The following is a 22,816-nucleotide window of genomic DNA, read 5'->3' as shown; positions in this document are numbered from 1 at the left end:
ATGTTTTCTAAATTAAAAGTCCTATACTTTAACAATAGTTAATACACTATGGACAATACTATTGTATTTGATACATTTAATGTTGTAAAAAATAATAATAATTAAATAAAATAGTTATAATTACTTGGGAAATCTTGCCCCCAGCGGTATTTTAATAACATCAATTTAAATAGGATTTGGCCACAGATTATTAGTTTAATCAAAACTGTAAACATGCTTATGAAATATGTTTTATTATTAAATTCACATATCTTAGTATGTGCACATGACATACAATTAAGAGCTTCCAAATGTTGCAAAGATGTTATGGGCAGACAACGATGTTAAACGACTACACATAATTCCCATTAGTAGTAACCATTAACAACTATTTTATCCTGTTAATACCAATTAAGCCACTTAATTTTCATAACAGCCTCCCCTTATCTTTTATATTAAGTCAACAGGAGATTGAGGAGTTAAAATCCACACATACAATAATTGTGTTATTTACCAACTCTACAGATGTAGACTGTGCGATTGTGAATAAGTTTAACAACAACATTGTTCTGTGTCCTAGACCGTGATCCTAACATTCATCATTCAACAAAAAAGTATTAAGACAAGCTGGCAAGGTCAAGACATCTTACACCATACAAAACTCAACTCACACTCCAGGAGTGATAATGATCATAAAAAGAACCTAAATATTTTGACAGCAATTTATTATTTGCCGTTAAAACAAGAGAATGGCTTGTTGCGTGTCACACAAGTTATCTGAAACGTAAATCTAAAATAAAACACTTTTAGTTTGAGGACAGCATTAAGAGCAAGTGGCTAATACAGAGATCAGCTGAAGAATAGTTGAGGGAACAGCATTTAAACCATCAGTACAAATCCCCTGCCAGGCATTTCACAGAACTTCAGACATTCGGAGCATCGTTTCAGGATAGTGTCTCCTTAAGTTTTATTTTTGTTACTACAGCCGCAGTAACAACGTCTTCTCATAAAACACTAAAACATGTTGGAATAATGGGTGGCCAAATGCTGCGTTACATGGTAAAATGTCTTGTGTAGTCATATTCTATTGTAGGAATGACAGCTTGCACAAATTTCAAGAAAATCAAAAGATACCTGAAGTTATAAAAGTTAAGGAAAATGTAAAAAATTTAAGTGCATCATAAGCCATTGCAATAAGAGCATTAAACATAAATCTACAAGATTATTAAATCATAGTAAAGATAAGAATAAGTAGGTGTGTCCAAACTTTTGATGGGTAGAGTATGCATTTATGCATGTTACAGTATAAAGGATACATATGAACCCCAAGTTCTCCTCCTCCTTCCGCCACAGTCTCAATAATCTTTTTCATCACTTCTGCATGTCTGAAAAATAAAGCAAAGAGAGATGCATATGGATTTCAACTTATTTTGTATTCATTTTTTGTTACATGAAGCTCACAGTAAAACTGACTTTTTTATAAAACTTTTTACCATGCCTTCATTGTTTATTAAAAAGAAAATACAAATAAATGTATGTACAGTTTTATCCTTGTCCCAGACCCAGACTTACAATATTCAATTATGAAAACCTATTATAAAAATAGGAAGTATTACTTGTTTAAAACTATGATAATCTACACAGAGTGAAACAAACAAACCATTTCGATATTTATTCTCAAACATTGCAACTGTCCAACAGTTGTGTCATCATTTCCACCACACCAAACAATTTTGCCCCTAATAACTCTTTTTTTTTTTTTCTTTCCTTCAAAAGTTTTGACAAGTGTCAGTGAACAGCATGCTTGAGATGAAATATGATACAAGTGATAGAAACAAAGAAAATTCAAGATAAATTTAACTTATGAGCAGAATTTGTTTTTATTTGCCGTCATTTCCAATCAAGCTGTAATTTTGTCAAATTATGCAAAAAGTGTGAAAATAATATTTACTTGTGTGTATTTAGGATACATAATATGTTAGCTCTGAATTTAGCCTTAGCAGGACAAAGGAGATGGCAATTTTATTTCAAAAATATTAAAAATGTAATTTCCACAACAGAATTCTATTAAACAATAAAGAATTTGAGATGTGCCAGGAATTTTAATAAAGAATTACATAAATCACCTGTTGTGCATGTACATACACTGTTGGACATTGTTAGTAAAAGAGAAAAGTGAAATGCTTTAACAAGAATTTACTTTTACGAAATCCACAATTCTAAAAGTGCCCCAAGTTGAAGAAACAAGCATCTTATGTAGTTACTGCATTTGACATAGAGCCATTTAGGAAAGGTATGAAAATGGAAGAATCACATGCTCAGTGTTGACTTGCACATATTATGTTTGTATTTACCTGCATGGGTGCACAGAGCACATAGCGGGTGGGGGAAGGTGAGGGTGGTTTTCAATAGTGACCGTTTTCTTTACGTGATCCTGGCTGATGTCTTCGTACATCTGATCAACTGTCAGAGGCTGTCTGTCCTGAAAAACAGCAAACCACAAAGAGTTTAAAACTGAGCTTTACTCAAGGACCACAACACATAATCATTCCACTCCCTCGTTCCCTATGACGTCAATCAGTATATAGTGAACATTAATTTGGGGAATATTAAGGGCCTCGATTCACTAAACACTGGGACACTGATGACTCTGTTAACTGCACTACAATTATGTGGTTGCGCATGAAAACGAAGCTTGCATTTATCAACATCATCACTGTATAACATGGCAAGACTGACATCCTTCTGCTTTGTTTTGCTTATTTTGAGTCTTCATTGTAGCTGTTAAAAATGCAGGGATATTATGAAATCAATGCTCACTGGTTTGTACGGTGCATTCTGGGAATTTCTAGGAAGAAAACTTTGCAGTGCACTGGAACTATTTTGACAATGGGACAGCCGTTGAAATGGCACTGTACCTTCTACTGAACTAGGGAGTGGATTAAGACACCCATAGTGCATAACAAAAACATGTATTGTGTTCAGCATTTATAATTGGGGGAATAATAATCACGTTTTGCCATTAGGTCATAGCTTAAAAGAAGAGTTCATTTTTTAGAAGAATATCTTAGCTCTGTAGGTCAATACAATGCAAGTGAATCAAAACTTTGAATCTCCAAAAAGCACATAAAGGCAGCATAAAAGTAAACCATGACTCCAGTGGTTTAATCCATGTTTTTTGAAGCAATCCAATCGGTTTACGGTGAGAACAGACTAAAATGTAACAAAATTTTCACTATAAATCTTGACATCTGCAGTCTCCTTGGCGATCATGATTTCAAACTCGAATACACTTCCTAGCGCCATCTAGCATTCTGCGCATGCATCAAGCACAAGGAAGTGTAATCAAGCTTGATATCATGATTGTGCCTAGAGACTGCAATAGAAAGATGTACTGTAAGCATAGTTAGTGAACAATGAGTTTCATTTTGGTCTGATCTCACCCAAAATTGACTGTATCACTTCAGAAGACATGGATTAAACCACTAGAGTCTTATTGATTACTTTTATGCTGCCTTTTTGTGCTTTTTGGTGCTTCAAAGTTTTGGTTCACTTGCATTGTAAGGACCAACAGAGCTGAAATATTCTTCTAAAAATCTTTGTGTTCAGCAGAAGAAAGAAAGTCATGCACATCTGGGATGGCATGAGGGTGAGTAAATGGTGAAAGAACTTTCATTTTTGGGTGAACTCTCTCTTTAAAAGCACATTCATTTATTCAATAACCAAATACTGAATATTAAGCACTGAGTCACCTCATCATATCCAAATAGCCATAGTCTTGGTGTCTGGTAATATTTGTCATATGTGATGTACAGATCATAAGTTCTTGTCTGTAGAATGGCATCTTCACCGCCAGCCTCTGCCTTGTTTTTACTTAAATCAACCATTTTACTTGTGTCAAGTGTGGCCTAAAGAGAGAGAACATGAATTTATAATTTGCAAAATAAAATCCCATTATCGAAAAGGTTGTGTTGTCATTTCTGAGAAGAATTTCTTACATCATCCGTCTCCAAAAGTCCACTCTCTTCATATTCTGAAATGGAAATACCAGTTATATAATAATCTTCCTTTTAAAGCATATCATAAATTGTGTACATTAAAATCAAACAATAAATAAATAACCCATCCATTTCTACCTTCCATGTCTGCTGCCTCTCCTTCTTCCTCATCCTCATCGTCATCACCATTTCCACATGCACCTGTCTGCACGTTCCTAATCATATTGTTCTTCACATGCACACAAACCAATGTAAATATTTGATCAACAAATTAAATCAAACCAACATAAAACATTTCTATTGTTTAACCTCTTCAACTCTGAAGTATTTTTGGGCTGCCACCAGCAATTTTTTGCTCTCAAATTTAAAAGCTCACCATTCACACACTGTCGACTTGCCAACCCCCACCCCCCAAATAAAAAAAGACTCCAATAATTCATAAATAATATTGTTTGTTTACAATCTTATAATGAATAAAAAATAAATAAATAAAAAAAAACATTGTATTTTATTTTTTGTTGTCTTAATTTTGTAAACATGTAATTCTGGTTCTGTTCACTCAGTCTCCCTCCAAATAGTCTTATTGTATTCCACTAGACGGCAGCAAGTACTAGAACAAATAATATTTCCTCTATCACCTTCCATCACAAAATGCCATTCTGAACTGTAGATGGCGCTATAATGCATTTAAGCCCTCATAGATATGCTAGTCCATAGACATTCAGTCTAATTTTCAGTTCATGCACCACTCTCAATTTTTCATCAAATATCTCGGCCTCTGAGTGGACTAGAAGCTCAATCTAGGTGTCATTAGAAAGCAGAGATCCTCCCTTTTATGGTGATATTTAACAAGTTATCAACAATAGTAGATAACATTATTCCGATGATTTGTTTAGCATGCTTTTCCTGCGGGACCGCATATTTTGTTCTGGACATCTAAGATATAACATTGGATTATTCAAACAAGCAAGCTCACAGACAAGTAAACAATGGCTAATTTTTTAGACCACTGCCTAAGGTAAAAGCAGATATAACGTTTGTAACTATTTGGGGCTTACAGCAGCAGTGATCGGCACATAAATTAAACATTTGTATTTGATGTCTTACAAATTTCATATTTGACTGTGATTCTTCTGAAAATCTTTTAAACTGTGGTATTAGGGCAACAAAATAAACTGAGAATTAGAGCTTTCATTTGATTTATGATTTGTCTATTTAAGTGCTAGTTTAAAGACTTTTATATTTATATTAATATTTCTACCACATGACCACTAGGTGGAGCTTATTTGAGACACTGGTGTTTTAAGGCCTTATTTTGTAATCTTAAGTAACATAAATGCAGAAGTTCAGATTCTAAGCTTTCAAGCAAAACCATATATGCTTGACTTACACCGATCAGCCACAACTTTAAAACCAGCTGCCTAATAATGTGTAGCTCCCCCTCGTGCCGCCAAAACAGCTCCAACCCGCATCTCAGAATAGCATTCTGAGATTATATTCTTCTCCCCACAATTGTACAGAGCGGTTATCTGAGCTACTGTAGACTTTGTCAGTTCAAACCAGTCTGGCCATTCTCTGTTGACCTCTCTCATCAACAAGGCGTTTCCGTCCGCAGAACTGCCGCACACTGGATGTTTTTTGCACCATTCTGAGTAAATTCTAGAGACTGTTGTGTGTGAAAATCCCAGGAGATCAGCAGTTACAGAAATACTCAAACCAGCCCATCTGGCACCAACAATCATCCATGTGATTATCTAATCAGCCAATCGTGTGGCAGCAGTGCAGTTCATGTTCACATCAAGAATGGGGGAAAAATTTGATCTCAGTGATTTGGAGCGTGGCATGATTGTTGGCCAATCATCAAAAACGCCTTGTTGATGAGAGGACAACCGAGAATGGTCATACTGGTTCGAACTGACAAAGTCTACGGTAACTCAAATAACCACTCTGTACAATTGTGGTGAGAAGAATAGCATTTCAGAATGCTGTTCTGAGATGCGGGTTGGCGCTGTTTTGGTGGCATGAGGGGGACCTACATAATATAAGGCAGGTGGTTTTAATGTTGTGGCTGATCGGTGTATGTATACGGTGACTTGAGCATTTTGAATCGTAAACTTTTATCTCGATATAGCGCCCTCTTTTGGACCCGCCGGCGGGTCCTAGAGTTGAAGAGGTTAAGTAGCCAACAAAGCGCTAGCTCTGCATTACCTTATTATCCAATGCAATTTCCCGAACTGCTTCCGTCACCCCTGTCACGCCTGGCAATGTTAAAAAAAACAAAAAACAAAAACAAAATCAAGATGTCAACACAAAGGTTTGAACTGTTTGTAGCTTAAAAGAACACTTAAAATCCACATGCCCACTCCCAAAACCCTGCCCTCCAAAGACATGCCAGCCAACTGGATGTCAGCAATACCAAATGAGCAAAATTATTCACAGACAGAGTGTTTCTGATTGGCTATAAAAAGTGTGGGGCACTCCTATGTTTTTGTTATTTACAAAGTCTAGGGCTGCCGGGAGACCAATTTCAATGATTAGTGTCAGGTAGTAGTGACGTTTAAGGCATTGTATTACCAAAAAGACACAACACATCGCTTTGCAATACTTTAAGTGTGACAAAGGTGCCAAATGCATGAAACTAATTGTTCAGTTTTTGTTTCATACCCGAGTTATGGTAGGTATCGACCCAGCCTCCATCTCCATCATCCTCTTCTATAATGGCCTCCAGTTCATCAGAGTACTCCATCTGTTTACATCGCTTGTAACATGGAACTAAAGAGCCATATTGTCAACATCAGGTTTACAAAACAAAACATTATGTATCTGATTTCTAAACTGGGGATGTACATTTTCTGAAAATGAGTAAGGTTTTCACTTCCTTTACCATTTCGGGTTAATAGAAACTGTTTGTCTTTGGGCAAATAAGGCTTCACCTTTGCTTCTTCTCCAGATGCCCTATAAGTACAGAAAATATCTTGTAAATGCCGTAAAAGCCTAACAGTTTAAAATAAAGAGTATGTGCTTTGGAAAAATGACAGTAAGGAATTTATGTTTCTCATTATCTTAACAACCTTTCAATCAAAAGACTTATGCTTAGAGGAATAGTTCACCCAAAAATGAAAATTCTTTTATCATTTACTCACCCTCATGCTATCCCAGATGTGTATGACTTTCTTTCTTCTGCAGAACACAAATGGAGATTTTTTTAGAAAAATATCTCAGCTCTGTAGGTCCACACAATGCAAGTGAATGGTGAACAAAACGTTGAAGCTCCAAAAAGCACATAAACACGGCATAAAAGCAATCCATATAACTCCAATGGTTTAATCCATGTCTTCAGAAGAGATTTAATCAGTTTTAGGTGAGAACAGACCAAAATGAAACTCCACTGTACATCTTGCCATTGCAGACTCTAGGCCAGATCATGATTTCAAGCTCGATTACACTTCCTTGTGTTTGACACATGCGCGGAGTGCTAGACGTGTATTCAAGCTTGAAATCACGATCGAGCCTAGAGAGTGCAATGGCAAGATGTACTGTAAGTATAGTTACATTTTAGACTGTTCTCACCCAAAATCAACTGCATCACTTCTGAAGACATGGATTAAACCACTGAAGTTTTATGTAATACTTTTTTGCAGCCTTATGTGCATTTTGAAGCTTAAAGTTTTGGATCCTATTCACTTGCATTCTAAGGACCTACAGATTTGAGATATTCCTCTAAAAATCGTTGTTTGTGTTCTGCAGAAGACAGAAAGTCATACACATCTGTGATGGCATGAGGGGGAGTGCATAAGCAAATTTTCCTTTTTGAGTGAACTATTCCTTTAAATGATAGTTTCGTAGACAAATACAAGCTGTGCCTATGTATATGTACTTCTTCACAAAACTTACAATTAATTATGTAATTTAAGAAATGTATGAGTTGAATTTAAATAGTGGATAGTGGACTGGATAACATTTCTCATACCTTCATTTTTGTTATTTCATAATTTAGACAACTTTATTATTCTTAAAACAGTAATAATAAAAATGAGTAGGTATGTACAAACTTTTGACTGTATATATAAGTACAGTACAACTGAATATAGGTGTGTGTGGGTGGGTGTGTCCACAAGTTCTTGCCATTTCCACGTGGGGCAGTGATGGACCAGGTGATCTCCTGCAGCCACAAACTGCACAGGGAAATAAAAAATAAAAACAGTTACTCGAGACAATGAGTGTAAATTTTAATCAATCATGTATTGTACACTTTAACAAAACCACAAAACACACTCACCTCCTCTGGAGTTATAACCCCAGTTTCCTTAAATTTGGATTCCTAGAAAAGGGAGATAGACAGCCAAATATACTGCATCAATTGCAATAACATGAGGATTGATTGGATGATATTATATATATATATATACACACACACACACATATATATTCTCTATAGAAATGTCCATGACTTTTTGTAATCATTTCTACAACCACACATGGCAATTGCAGTTTTAAAATCTGATATTTCCAGGTTTTCCATGACTGTGGGAACCCTAAATAGTTCTGTAACCTTTTTAAACGTGGCAAATACATTCCATCTGTATTTTTCACATCCTCATGTGAATAAACACAACCTAATCACACTGCTCTAGTGGACCAAGACATCATTTGTTTATCATAGGTGCCATTATCTGCCATATGGCCATCAAATGACTCGTGCCTCATCACTCTATGAAGAATGTGTATTCAGTTTTGAAAATTAATCACTGCTCATATTCTAAGCAATTATAGACTTGTTTATTTTTCCTATTTTGGCGTCTACTGAACTTTGGCCCATCTGACAGGTTGTCTGTTTTAAAATATGTATTTACTGAGGTATAATACTGCCTCATTAATTCGTGTTTACATGTTCAAAGTAAGATTTTACACACTTTTTAAAGCTCATGTTTAATGCTGCAAAGACACACCGACTCTAAATCATGCTAACACTTCACGTCTTACCTTCAAAACAGGCGTTAAAAACTCTGCCACCCCCAGAGCAGTGCCTTTCACTGAGTTTATGACGTTCTGCATGCTGGAAGACGCCTCTCCAACACAGATTAATTTGCTTTGTGACTCAGATGTATTTGACTTTACAAAACCACAACACACAGAGTCTGTTTAAAGATTCTTTCAGTATCGAGCAACACCATATGACCTAAATCATCTGACAGTCACTTCCGCGTCTCAATTCTCGCGATATTTCAGGACACGCCCCATTCTGTTTTGCTGTCTAAAGTTTTGTTGCCGTGTAAATACAAATAAGGTTTGATTTTGAGAAGAAACAATACAAAAGGAAGACTCAGTGGTATTAAAAAATATTAAACGTGCAAATTATGTAGCTCAAAAATATGCTTTTCTGTTTTGTTTTGTTTTACACAGTTTTACAGTCATGATGTAATGAAGTAAAGTGAATCCAATTTAATCGTGTTTTATGACCACTTCATCTTGTGAATAAAGAATAACTCTTAATAATAAATTAAGAAATGTATTGCAAAAATGATGTTGATAGCATTGACTGTGGGGTCAAATACAAGTAATACATCACCTCCTTTAATTTTTTTATTTAAAGTTTAAATGTTTTTTTTTTTGTTTTTGTTTTTTTTTTTTGGCACTAGATATTTTATTTATTGTGGCTTTATATTAAATCATTATATTAATTATTTTAATTTATTAGATGATGACCAAAGTACTTTAGTTTCAGCAATAAGCTTCAAAGTTTGCAGAAATCAAGTGAATTTGGGCAGTTTGTTAACCACACAGACCGCCAGTTTGTTAAAATGATTAATTAAAGGAATATTCAATACAAGTTAAGCTCAATCGACAGCACTTGGGGCACAATGTTGATTACCACAAAAATTCATTTTCAACTCATCCTTAACCACGGTTACAGTGAGGCACTTACAATGGAAGTGAATGGGGCCAATTTTTGGAGGGTTTAAAGATAAATGTGAAGCTTTTAATTTTATAAAAGCACTTAAATTAATTATACTGCTAAAACTCATGAATTATTTGAGCTGTAAAGTTGTTTAAATCATAATTTTTTACATGTTTTAGAGTTTTAGGGTTTGGTGACATTACCTCCTCCCTATGCCCGCTGGAATCTACACCCCTGTCTATTGAGCTAAACTTCAACCTGGAATATTCCTTTAATTCTATCAAATGCCCATTAATTATGAATCATGTGACATTTATACAAGTGAGTTTTCTAAATTAGAGCTTTTCCTTGTTTCCTTAATTTATTGTAGTCATGTAGGAGGTTTGGGCAACAGGGAAAATCTTTCAGTTTCGATATTTGTCATACGTGCTCATGGCAAATCCACAAAGATAAAAAATTTAAAAAGTCCGCAGTTTTTCCGAAGTTTAACAGAGGACCCTACAGCCTAAAATAGCACCAGGCTCAGGTCCCATAGACATTCTACGGGCGGTACATTGGCGAGGAGACAAGATGTCGTTCTTTTTGAATAGATGTCTATAGAGGAGGTGCTTCAGTGTGCTGAAGAATCTGCTTTTGTGAGGAAGCAGCTCATCACTTAATGGATTGACCACCTTTCCGCTAATATTAAACATGTTTTACACTTTTGGAGTGAACTATGTGTGGAGTTTACTACGATAAAATTGCTGATTTATAAGAGAAGTCGCGGACGATTTTGCGACAGATAGATGTCCGTTTACGGCTCTCCCCTATATTTTTATGTGGTATCCTCAAACGGTGACTTACTGTCGTAACACGCGTCCAATGGTGAAAACGTGGATGTTGTAATTACAGTATAGAAGGTCTCTGGCGTGGCTTTCTGACTGTTTGCAAATGGTCAATCGTGGTCATGTGACTAGGGTGACGTCACCTCCGGGAATCTTTTATCATCTTTGGTGGTCCACAAGCTAGTCCCATAAGAAAAACAGTAGAAGTGAGGTGGTGCAGTAACAAAGAACAAAGTTAAACAGACACCAATCTTCAAAAAGATTGCCATATTTACATCTACTCGACCGTGTTTTGACTGAGATTTGTTTTAAACAAACGTTCACTTTATTGTCAGAAGTAAACTCTGACATACAAAGTTTACATTGTATCACAAACCCACGATATTTTATCATAAGTTTAGTGCAATAAATCAATTTATGGCTTACTGAACTAGACTTTAAATTACTTTTTGTCTAGACAGGGACAACAACCAAAGACGGACCACACACAGGCTGGGAGAAACAGGGAAGAAATGAGCCACCATTGCAGTGATAGTTTCTGTCTGTCTCTCCCTTAGCTGCAAATAAAGTCAGATTTGTGCAGGGGGAAATGTGCTTGGGCGGGTGGTCAAAATTTGGGCTGCTTTGGGATGATTTTGGCGGGTTTTTAAAATGAAAAAATTAAGAATTTCCATTGCACATGTAACTAAAATAAAGAAAACGTCTCCACACACAATCATTCAATCAATTAGCCAGAACACTGATTGACAGAAAATGTGTTTAATCCTGTTCAGAGGAGCTACGAGTTGGCACACCCACCAGTGAGTTCTGAATGTGTGCAATCTGCAGGTGTTGCTCATTGATTTTTGTGATAGAAATGAGGTAATCTTAACAGACAAAGCGGTAAAAATTTAAGAGAACATATCAAAAATGGGGAAATGACCCTGATATCAAGTGGTGGTTAATGCCAGGACTTATCTGTGGAGTTTTTCTTGGAGAAATTGCACCTTTGATTTTCTCCCATGACCAGGCCACTGATGCCTTTTAGCTAGAAGTTTAATGTTGTTGAGAACACTGCAGGATATATCATGAAGTTGGCACTCATGGTGATCATAGACAGTAGTATCATAAAGTAACACGACTTAAAAGTGACTCTTAAATTTGCTGCTCTTCCTTGACTCATGGATGTGTGCACAGGAACACGGAATGATTGAAAATCAGCTGCGTTATGTTCACGATGACAGCTGTCTAGGAACTTTGACTGTTCTATGTATTAGCGAAGTCACCTTACTTAAATGACAACAAAGATGTACAGTTTTCTTGGAACTTGAAATAAGCCATGACAGCGTAAAAAAGTAGGACAGATTATATTTAACCTTTATATGACATATTAATTCAAAAATAGGCCTATTGAATGGCAAAAACATAACTGCAGTCATAGCACAATGGCATACTTTCATTATTTGGCTTCTTGAAATCTCATCTATCTATCTATCTATCTATCTATCTATCTATCTATCTATCTATCTATCTATCGTCTGTCTGTCTGTCTGTCTGTCTGTCTGTCTGTCTGTCCAGTTTAATGTATCAACAAACAGTTTTGTGAGGTGTGTCTGGTCAATCTTAACTACTAACAATATTTCACAAACTCTGAATGATTCGTTTTTAATGTGAAATTTCGCTTTGATTTAATAGTGATGCAGTAAGATCCAGCAGATGGAAATGACTTCAATAAATCAGATGATTTGTAGAAGGAATAATAACTTTAATTTGTAAAGATAAATAAATGAACACAAATGAAATAATGAATACTGAAAATAAATGCGATAATACAGAAAATAAATGTTTGATTATAAATGTTAAGTAGATATATCTTAAGGATATATCCGAGGACTAATTCCTGGAATAAACCTGACAACACAAAGTCTTGTCTTTGTCTAATGAACTAAGTAAGTAAATGGAAAAAAGTTATAGTATAGAGAATCAAGATGAGGCCTCAAAGTTGGAGATCAGATGTGAAGAGCTTGAGAGCTGAAGTGTTAGTATAACATCCAGATAATTGTTAAGGTCTTTATACCCTCTTGGGACTGTGCCAGCAGGCATATCCTTTCTAGGTGCAGAAAGTGAAACTAAACAGGCACCATGTGTCGCTTTCAGATGTGAAAGTGAAAGTGGAGATTTAGGGGAAAAAGAAATTACATTTTGATCTGTGTCTCACCCACATCTGTCATATTGCTTCTGAAGATCTAGATTTAACCACTGGAGTCATATGGATTACTTTTATGTTTCCTTTATATGATTTTTGGAGCTACAAAAGTCTGATCACCATTCACTTGCATTGTATGGACCTGCAGAGCTGAGATATTCTTCTAAAAATCTTCATTTGTGTTCTGCTGAAGAAAGAAAGTCATACACATCTGGGATGGTGTGAGGGTGAGTAAATGATGAGAGAATTTTCATTTTTGGGTGAACTATCCCTTTAAGCTCCCAAAGGTAAAGTTCCTCAATTAGGTCATATTCACCTTTTCACTCAAAACAGTGTGAAAGCGCCCTCTGTCTGCTCGTATGAATGACACACATGATGAGAAAGTGTTGCAATGCTGTTCAAATGCTCTTCAGATCTCATTATTTAAATAGATAAATGTTTTCCTACTGAATAGACTAAATATTAAATGAAACAAATTACAATAAAATGCAAAGTAATCCCTTCAGTAATCAAACTAATTTTTGAAAGTAACTTTATTTTGATTACCAACTATATAAATTGTAACTATAGTAGAATACATTTACTTATGTTTGTGTTTTAAATATGTAACACTTTTACTTGTAATTCGTTACTCCTCAACCCTGCTAAGGAGAGGTATGATAGTACTTTTCTAAATAATCATACATACAATCTTCACCTGGTGGATAATAAAACTGGCAAAAGAATCCCATGGATTTACTTTGAAGGAGGGGCCTGAGCTATATCTAGGGACCACAATATCATAAAGGCTTGGGGGTGGGCTCTTTTGACTCTAAAAAACACTAAGAACACCTAATAACCACATGAAAATGCCCTGGTAACCATCCACAACACCCTAACATTATGGAAGAGTTTTGCAAGGACTGGCACCACTCACATTTTCTTTCAAAATTGTAAAATTTGTACTTTTAAGTAAAACTTTTATGGCAAGCCACTACATCTTTGCACACATTTGTCATGTGTGCCCTGTTCTTAATAGAGATCTTTATATGTTACAGATCTTGGTACTGTATGTCTTCACATCTGACGGCCATGTTGGCAGGTGGAGGGCAGCTTTTAGGTGCTTGAAGCAGCACAGGAGATACTGGCTTCAGCTTTTCCCAGCACTCAGGTAGGTGTAGATGTACAGAAAATTGTACGTCTATTTCATATTTAAATGTCACATGTAAATGTAACTCCACAGGTACAGATATCATGTTGCTGGATAACTGTTCTGAGGGTGCTGATTCTTTTTCAACAAGTGCAGGAGCTCAGTCATGTTTGAAGATGAGGTGGAACAGCAGTCTAAAGGTACAGTGAACTAGCTTTGGTACAAAACAGGGACTAAAAACTAAATGTTCTGAGCAGAAACTTTATTTTTTCTTTCCGGTTCCAGCGTTCCGGTTCAATAACGTTCTTTTTAAAATGACAGTACTCTGTGCTAAGAGTGAGTGATGAATCCATTACAGTGTTGCCAGATCTCACAAGAACAAAGGACCTGGTCTAGAAAAACACACTCAAAATAAGGGACTTGCCTCAACCAATATAAGTTATAAAAAGCAATTCAATTATCAGCATAGAAATCATCAAGCAAAGTACAATTAAACCATTCAAATTAAATTATTCTCTGCTTTTGCTGTCAATATGTAAACAGTCATGTAAACCGTTTAGCACAAATTGGATAAGTCAGTAAGAACTCCAGTACTTTTTTCGCAATGCAAAATATGGGTAATGGGCAAAAATCTACCTGTGCTGATGTTTTTTTTTTTTTGCTTAAATCATTTATGACCATAACCCAATAAAGGAAAGCTATTAAAGGTGTTTACATGACCTTATTAAGCATAATTGGTTTAAGATTACGCATGTAAACATGCTTATTGAGACATGGTGGCCATGTGGGCTATGCAAGTTTGAATCTGGCCTGCGACATTCATCATTCCCTGTCTTATCTCTCACTGTTGCTGTCAATAAAGACCAAAAACAGCCTTTTACACAGTTGAATATCTCCTGCAGTTGTAATTTGATAATGTAGCAATTTCAGATTCAAAATTCTGAATTTCCTTTTGTTTGTTAACCAGGTGAAGAGCAGTCCCAGCACCTGGTGAAGGTGGAGATACACCAGGTGATTGATAGCTTTGCATCCAGCATGGCGAAAGCCATCGAGAGCGATGTCAAACTTCTGCTGTTTGGAGCAGTGTCTCTGACTGACAGTATTTCATCATGTCCACCTGCACAAAGGGGCTCACGATACCCGGACTGTCAGAGGGTTCGACTGGAGAATATTGATGAGGGAATGTGAATGGTGAAAAGGATGAAGATGAGGAGGATGAAATAGAGCAAATATGTGCATAGAGTTGGTAGGGGCATGTTGTCTCACTATGTGGGGTAAGTTGTCACAGTGGGAACCTGTCATTAAATAGATTATTCTAGGCTTATTTAAACAATTATAAAGCACAAAATAATACATGAAAAAGCATAAATGTAAATCGAACATACAAAAATATTAAATTCTTGCTTTGGCCAACAGATTTTGTAATTCCAATAATAAAATGCATAAAATTTTGTGCTCCTAGTCGATTAATTTTTAAACGCGATTAATCGCATACTTTTTTTTGTAGTTAATCGCGATTAATCTCAGATTTTGAAAGTGCTGAAATTTGACTCTATATATTCTTCTTTTCTTGTCAAAATTCATTTATTTCTATCTTAGAAAAGAAAAGAAAACAATATGTAGCAATATAATGCTTTATTAAAATTTTTCAAACAAAGCCTTCCACAATATAAATAGAAATGCACTCAAATATCATCAATTCAAGTAACATTAAACGTTTCCCAAAGTCTAAGTGGGAAATGACTCTGGGTGGACACATTACATAGGTTCTGCCCTTCACCCCAGTGTTTATACTGTATTAACGGTAAATGCGTTAATCGCGATTAACCCTTGTACGACTTTCGGGACATTTTTGTCTTTTTCATTTTTGTTTTTTCATTCATTTTGTTATGTTAATGCCAACGGCATAAATTTTGCCAAAGGTGTGTATTTTGGGGGGAATTTTGATATTTCAACCTCAGTTCCTATAATACATCTATAATACACTGTGTACATAAAATAGTTACACTCAGGTCCTTAAGGACAAAAATGTCCCCATTGAAACCCATTAAAACTGCAATATTTGATCCCAGTGCCATTAAAGCATAAAATCATGAATTCTATGATATTATGCTTTCATTCCGGAGCCCTGGCTTCAAATTTATTATTTTTTATATTTTCCACCAGATGGTGCCATTTTTCTAATGTTTAGCCTATGGAGCAAATACATGCTTTTTACCTATTTTCTGTTTGCTGTATTATAGAGCACTGCAGGCCAATTGAATAAATGATGCAGCTAAAGTTGTGTGGGTGTGTTGGTATGGATGTCAGAGTGTGATTTGTATATGTGTATTGAGAAATGTGTGTGTGTGTGGGCATGTTTAAGTGGTTTACGAGGACTTTTTTTTAGGGTATTATGCTATAAATGTGGTTTATGAGGACATTTCTAGTGTCCCCATAAATTAAATCGCTTAAAAAACATACTAAACTATGTTTTTTCGAAAATGTAAAAATGCAGAAAGTTTTTTGTGAGGGTTAGGTTAAGATTTAGGGTTAGGGGATAGAATCTATAGTTTGTACAGTATAAAAATCATTATGTCTATGGAGAGTCCTCATAAGGATAGCTGTACCAACATGTGTGTGTGTGTGTGTGTCTGTACAAAACAACAGTGGCATTATGAAAACAAATGGGCATTTAAAGGGTTAAAATCCTGAAAATGAATGAATATTTGGTAGTTATGATCAGGATTGATGTTGGTTAAAAAATCTAAGTCAGTGAAAGTGGAAAATAATATTAATATATAATATTAACTTTTTTAAATTAATGCACAAGGGTTACGAAAAATGAACACGTTAAACTTTTTTAGTTAATCGCATGTGTTAACGCATTAATTCTGACAGCTCTAATAAAATGACATTTAAAAATGCATGTGACAACCTGACATTTATGAAAAATACGCTTGACTCCCGAGAGCACAGTTTAACCTTTCGGTTAATATCTATCTACATTTTATAATTGTCCATTGCCTGAATGTATGATTTATGCCAGTGTGGTTTTATCATGTTCACTTGTTTAACCTAGACTTGCCACAGTATCATAATTTTCACACTGGTGCAGTGATCACGTTCAGACCGGTGATCACATTCAAACCGACTAACACCGGTATTACCGCTGGTTGGATGCTAGATGGTACTATGGGGTAATTTTCGTTAAGCAATAGCCTACACAATAACGCAAGGCAGCTTGATTTCAAACTTTGAACTTTTTTATTTTATTTTAACTAAAAATTCAAATGAAACTGAAAAAAATGGGGTGCAATTAAAATGTGTGTTCTTCAACTTTTTGAAAGATGCCTTTTCAACAGTTGTGAAGGGCAACATCTCTTTGGCAAAGAACTTCATCTGTGCATTCTCTCCATCATGGGCTATCTTACAGTTACCCACCATGCACATTATATTCACTACCAGCAGTTCTCTTTGTCAGTGTGTGTACTTTGCTGCCTGTGTAATTTGATATATTGGTAAAGAACATCTGGCTTTCAGTGCATTATTTAGGTTCATTTATCATAGGTCACAAACTCTTCGTTAGGCAACTATTCTTTATTTAAGGCTATTCTATTCGTTAGGCTATTGTATTGGTATTGGAAGTTCCATTCATAATGTTTCCACCGGTATAAAATTTCACACCAGTGTTGTCCCTTGTTTACCGAGTAAAACTGGTAACACCGTACACACTGGCAACCCTAGTTTAACCAACAACTATTATAGAAATATGACAATATAGTTATTGAAGTTGGAGGATATAATTTACAGAAAGTAGTACAATGTAACTAAGACATTTGCACTAGGTGTTTGAAACAACTAGAGAAAACAAGAAATTGTTTAATTGGACATTTAACTCAAAACATTATATTTACTGAGATATAACCCTTGTGACAACTTCCATGTGTGACAACTAGCCCCAGTCTCCCCAATAACTACAGTCATTTGTCATTCTTTGATATAAATGAGCTGTGTAAAAGCATTTGTACTGCATGTTTAAAAGCATTCTTGATAGGATAGGGTTCTATTCAGAATAGGGTTATTCAAAGCTTTGTGTAAAAAGCTAAAAAGATTCAATGGCAATGCAATCCCATTGGATGAATTTTAATAAAGCCCCTCAAACAGGGGCGTAGATTCCAGGGAGTTTGGAGTAACCAATAATCAAAACAAGCAAGTACAACCCCCCAAAATTTAAACCATGATCAATGGAAATATGTAAATTCTTCACACTCTAACCCCCCTAATGTTCAAGCCAAATCTACTCCCTTGCCTACAGATAACCTGTTGCAGCTCCTCAGTCGCTCTTGTTTAGATACGTTTTTATACAGTAGTAGGCTATATAAGAATTTGTGCTCCTCACTGAAGATAAACAGAAGTTTAATGATTTTATTTAAAGAAAAAATCCAGACCATTAAAAAGCTCTTGTTTATTTTATATGGTTTAAAATTGCATTTTCTAATCCTGTTTGTGATTTAATTTCATGTATTTGTTTTATATTAAAAGCCATCATCTTGACGCTCTAAATATAAACACTAAAATCCAGAAACACGGTCAGACATGGATTAAGTGTTTGTTTTTTGTTTTTTTCACCTCATGTAGATGCCACAGACCAGTGAACATGAACTATTTTACTGTACAACATTTAAGTTTATGTTGGTATTGGGTGATTTTCAACTGTGTGTTCATTGAATTGTTGAGATCACATTCAGGAGAATGCACAAAGTGAATTTCATGCACTTGCAGGGTTTGGCAGCCTTGAACCACCCCATGCCATCCCCCAGGCAAATTATTTGGTCACACTATTTTGTACCTCTATTTGGGGAAATGGTACAGACATGGAACCTTTGTTGGCTGAAAATGTATTTGCACCTTATCTATCCATAAAGGGTACATATTAATACCTTAAGGTGAACTATGACCCATTGAGGGTACAACCACATAAATTGTACCCTATGTGATCACAAATGTACCCTTACCATACACTTTTTTCTGACAGTGTAGGACAACAGTTACTTTTGTGTGTAATACATTTTGAGGACTGAACTCTTGATTCTTCAAATGTCAAAAATGTCAAAATGTACACTGTGGTTTTATTTCATATAAATTTCAGTAAAGCCAGCAAATATTTTTCTAATTTCTTTGGTCTTTGTTTCCTCACACACCACATGCAGGACCTAGAGTAACTGATCTACTGGTCAAGTACAGAACCATACAAAAGTTACTCTAATAATCTGGGTGCTAAATACATGTACTTCCCACAGAGTGAAATTCAAGTAATTATTCACTGATAATCCTCTCCTCCAGTTGACTGGATGCAACCTGAACTCCAGAACCACTTTGCTGAAACCGACTCGAGTTCTCGAGTTCAACTCACTCCCGCGTCCAAATATGCATACTTCCCTAGCATGCCAAAAGCAGAATTAATTAGTATGTCAGAATCTTCAGTATTCATAATACAGTCGGTGAGAAATACCTGGATGACTTATTACATCCAGGGAGATTCTACCTACACTAAAAAAAAAAATGTATTGCTGAAGTAAATATAACAGAAAATATTAAGTACTTTCTACATTGAATAATTTAGTTTTGCGTAATATTGAAAATATTAAATAAATTCTACATTTGTACTTAAATACAAACATGTAAAAAAAGTGAATATTATTCATGATAGTTTGTTATCTTTACATTGTGTCATCATGTATCAATCTTAAACTAGAAAAGCATGTCTAATTTATTTGTAAATTTGAGTAAATTTCACAGGTAAACAAAATAAGTAAATTTTACTTAATTGTTCTAAGCTGATGTTCCCAGCATGCACTGGGCTTGAATAATTAATGAGCTTGCATGGTTTCACTGTTTGCAAGTTTATTTACACCATTTTTATGGTTAATTTTGCTGTTACGTTTGGTAACTTCATGTTTTATGAAGTCTGAAGTTAATTTTCTACTCAAAAATGACCTGTTCATGATCTAAAAATTAACTTTTGATTTTGGGTTTGTGCACCAAGTGTTCCTTGCGGAGGCTTCCGTATGTCATGTGGTATATAAGGAAAGTAAAAAGTTATTGTATTAATGAAATGTTTAACTTACATTTACTCACTCACTTAAATCAATCTTATGTTAAGCAGATTTTGCTTAATTTTATACTATTAAAATTTACTTTTTTCAATGTAAAGAATATACACTTTTCTTTTAGTTTTCAAGCACTGAGTGAGTATATGCAACTGTGAGAACTGTGAATATGTCCTTGATTATATTTTACTCCACATTCAAGTTTAATTGAAGTTATCTGCTGCTGGAAATACATGTTTTTACTTTGAAATTTAAAAAATATTTTCAGCAAATGTAAAGGTTATCTCCCATGTTATGCCCTTAGTAATACAAATTCTCAAGGAGCCCCAGTGCAATGCAGTTTTTAGACAAATTATGTATACTGCCATATATACATATATATATATATATGGGGGAGGGGGGGGGGGTTGGATGTTGGGAAGTTAAGGAGGGCGCCAAGTCGGATCTCGTCTAGGGCACCAAGTAAGCCAGAAATGCCACTGCTGAAGGTACTGATGTCACATGCCATCTTTGCCAGACGCCAGCATTTTTTTTTTTTTACTTTTTTCCCCAATTTGGAATGCCCAATTCCCAATGCGCTCTAGGTCCTCATGGTGGCGTAGTGACTCGCCTCAATCCGGGTGGTGGAGGATGAATCTCAGTTGCCTCCGCGTCTGAGACAGTCAATCCACACATCTTATCACGTGGCTTGTTGAGCACGTTACCGTGGAGACCTAGCGCGTGTGGAGGCTCACGCTATTCTCCGCGGCATCCACGCACAACTCACCACGTGCCCCACCGAAAGCGAGAACTACATTATAGCGACCACAAGGAGGTTAACCCAATGTGACTCTACCCACCCTAGCAACCGGGCCAATTGGTTGCTTAGGAAGGCTGACTGGAGTCACTCAGCACGCCCTGGATTCGACTCCAGGTGTGGTAGTCATCGTATTTACTTGCTGAGCTACCCAGGCCCACCAGCAGACGCCAGCATTAACCGTTCCACTGTATCCAACTGCAGCAGTTTCTGCAAACACAGATGATTGTTCAAGCAGGACTGACTCATCACACATGACCCTTAGATTCCCAGAGGAAGTGATCTTGTCTGGACCTTCTGCAGGAATGAGATTCCCTGCACAACATCCCACAAATGACAATTCAGAGACTCTGTGGTTCTGTGATTGTGATTCTATAATAATACTTGAAAAAAAGTAAATGTAACTTACTGTAATTTTTTTTTTTTTTTTTTTTTACATTTAATTGTAGCCCTATATATTTACTTGTTATTAGCTGACATGCTCTTGTCTCAGTGGTGTTTCACCATATTGAGGAATGAGTGATAAAACTGACAGTAACAGCACTTAATTTGATAGTTAAGATGAAGGAAGGTAGCTATTACAAAAACAAAAATGTAACATTGATCTCTATATCAGATAATTACCAAACCTATAAATAATCATTGACTAAAAAGCTGTTATAATTTGATTACATTTACTTACATGAAAAAGAAACCCTTTAAAAACATTTCTTAAATATTACTTAAAAATGTAAGCATGTGTACCTTCACCATGCAGTTATACTGTAACTATCCCCCCACTTTTGCCTCATGAAATATATCCTAAGTGTTTCACCCCCAAAAAGTAACACCAGTGACAAATATACACTGATTTAAAATAGTGGCACTGTTATCAACACACTCTTACAGCAAAATCGTCAGAATTGTCTGACTTTTCAAAATTTTAGACATCTGGGAATTTGCACGTGATGAAGTCGTACCAGTTTATGCAAACAACATCGTGCGAGACAATACGAAATAGCCAACTCGTTAATTATGTACGACTTTTCATGAGATCGGGTTGGTTATCATTATTGTTGCAATAATTTGTTAAATGATATTAGTCAGATTATTATTATAGTATAATATTATTATAATTAGTAATATTTAATAAATGTAACAGTAACACTTTACAATAAGGTTCCATTCGTAAACATTAGGTATCATGAACAAACAATGAACAATATATATTTTTACAGCATTTATTAATCTTTATTAATGTTAGTTAATAAAAATACAGTTGTTCATTGTTAGTTCATGTTAGTTCATAGTGCATTAACTAATGTTAACAAATACAACTTTTGATTTAAAAACTGTATTAGTATTTTATTTTATTAGTATGTGGAAATTAACATTAACCAAAGTTTGTAAATGCTGTAAAACTATTATTCATTATTAGTTCATGTTATCTAATGTTGTTAACTAATGTTACAAAATGAAACCTTATTGTAAAGTGCTACCAATTTAATTTAGAATTATGGTAAAGACATATTTACAATAATAATATTTTACCATTGTATTATTTTAAAAAGATTTAAAGCATGCAATACTCCAGCTCATTTTGAATAAGTAACCTGATATTTTCATGCTCTTGCATTTTCAAACAAAAATGTATTTAAAATGTTGATGATATGAGGATGTAAAATATTTCAGTTAGGGACAGATTTTTATAGGATTTCCAGATATGAGCAAGACTTTAAAATAAATATATTAAAGTAAAATTGTGTTTCAGTTGGTGACATCTGAAGTAACCGGTTTGGTTCAAGTCACAAATATTATTTAACATCACTGAATCAACCCGAACACAGTAGGTTATAACAACAAAACAAATGTTAAGGGTTATATCAGGTAGAAATAGCTCTTTAAGATAATAACTGCAGGTTATCCTTTTTACAG

General features: G+C 35.2%; 2 protein-coding genes across 2 annotated transcripts; one reads left to right on the top strand and one right to left on the bottom strand.

Annotated features, from left to right (window-relative positions):
* Positions 1-217: 217 nt before the first annotated feature.
* On the bottom strand, positions 218-9,177 carry LOC127446692 (ubiquitin-like-conjugating enzyme ATG3). Its single transcript, XM_051707831.1, has 12 exons — positions 8,961-9,177; positions 8,257-8,298; positions 8,103-8,152; positions 6,862-6,932; positions 6,642-6,749; positions 6,186-6,235; positions 4,116-4,206; positions 3,978-4,012; positions 3,732-3,887; positions 2,334-2,461; positions 1,296-1,364; positions 218-1,113 (listed from the first exon to the last, which is right to left on the bottom strand). The coding sequence occupies exons 1-12, from the start codon at positions 9,030-9,032 to the stop codon at positions 1,032-1,034; spliced, it is 954 nt and encodes a 317-aa protein (XP_051563791.1). The 5' UTR covers positions 9,033-9,177; the 3' UTR covers positions 218-1,031.
* A 4,838-nt stretch (positions 9,178-14,015) lies between these two features.
* Positions 14,016-15,299, top strand: LOC127446540 (G-protein coupled receptor 161-like). The gene is made up of 3 exons (XM_051707534.1): positions 14,016-14,035; positions 14,166-14,214; positions 14,982-15,299. Exons 2-3 carry the CDS (start codon positions 14,181-14,183, stop codon positions 15,200-15,202), a joined length of 255 nt encoding a protein of 84 aa, XP_051563494.1. The 5' UTR covers positions 14,016-14,035; positions 14,166-14,180; the 3' UTR covers positions 15,203-15,299.
* The last annotated feature ends 7,517 nt before the right edge of the window (positions 15,300-22,816 follow it).

This window comes from Myxocyprinus asiaticus, chromosome 9 (genome assembly GCF_019703515.2).
Source record: "Myxocyprinus asiaticus isolate MX2 ecotype Aquarium Trade chromosome 9, UBuf_Myxa_2, whole genome shotgun sequence".
NCBI classification, from domain to species: domain Eukaryota; kingdom Metazoa; phylum Chordata; class Actinopteri; order Cypriniformes; family Catostomidae; genus Myxocyprinus; species Myxocyprinus asiaticus.
This window is presented reverse-complemented; position numbering and strand designations above follow the sequence as displayed.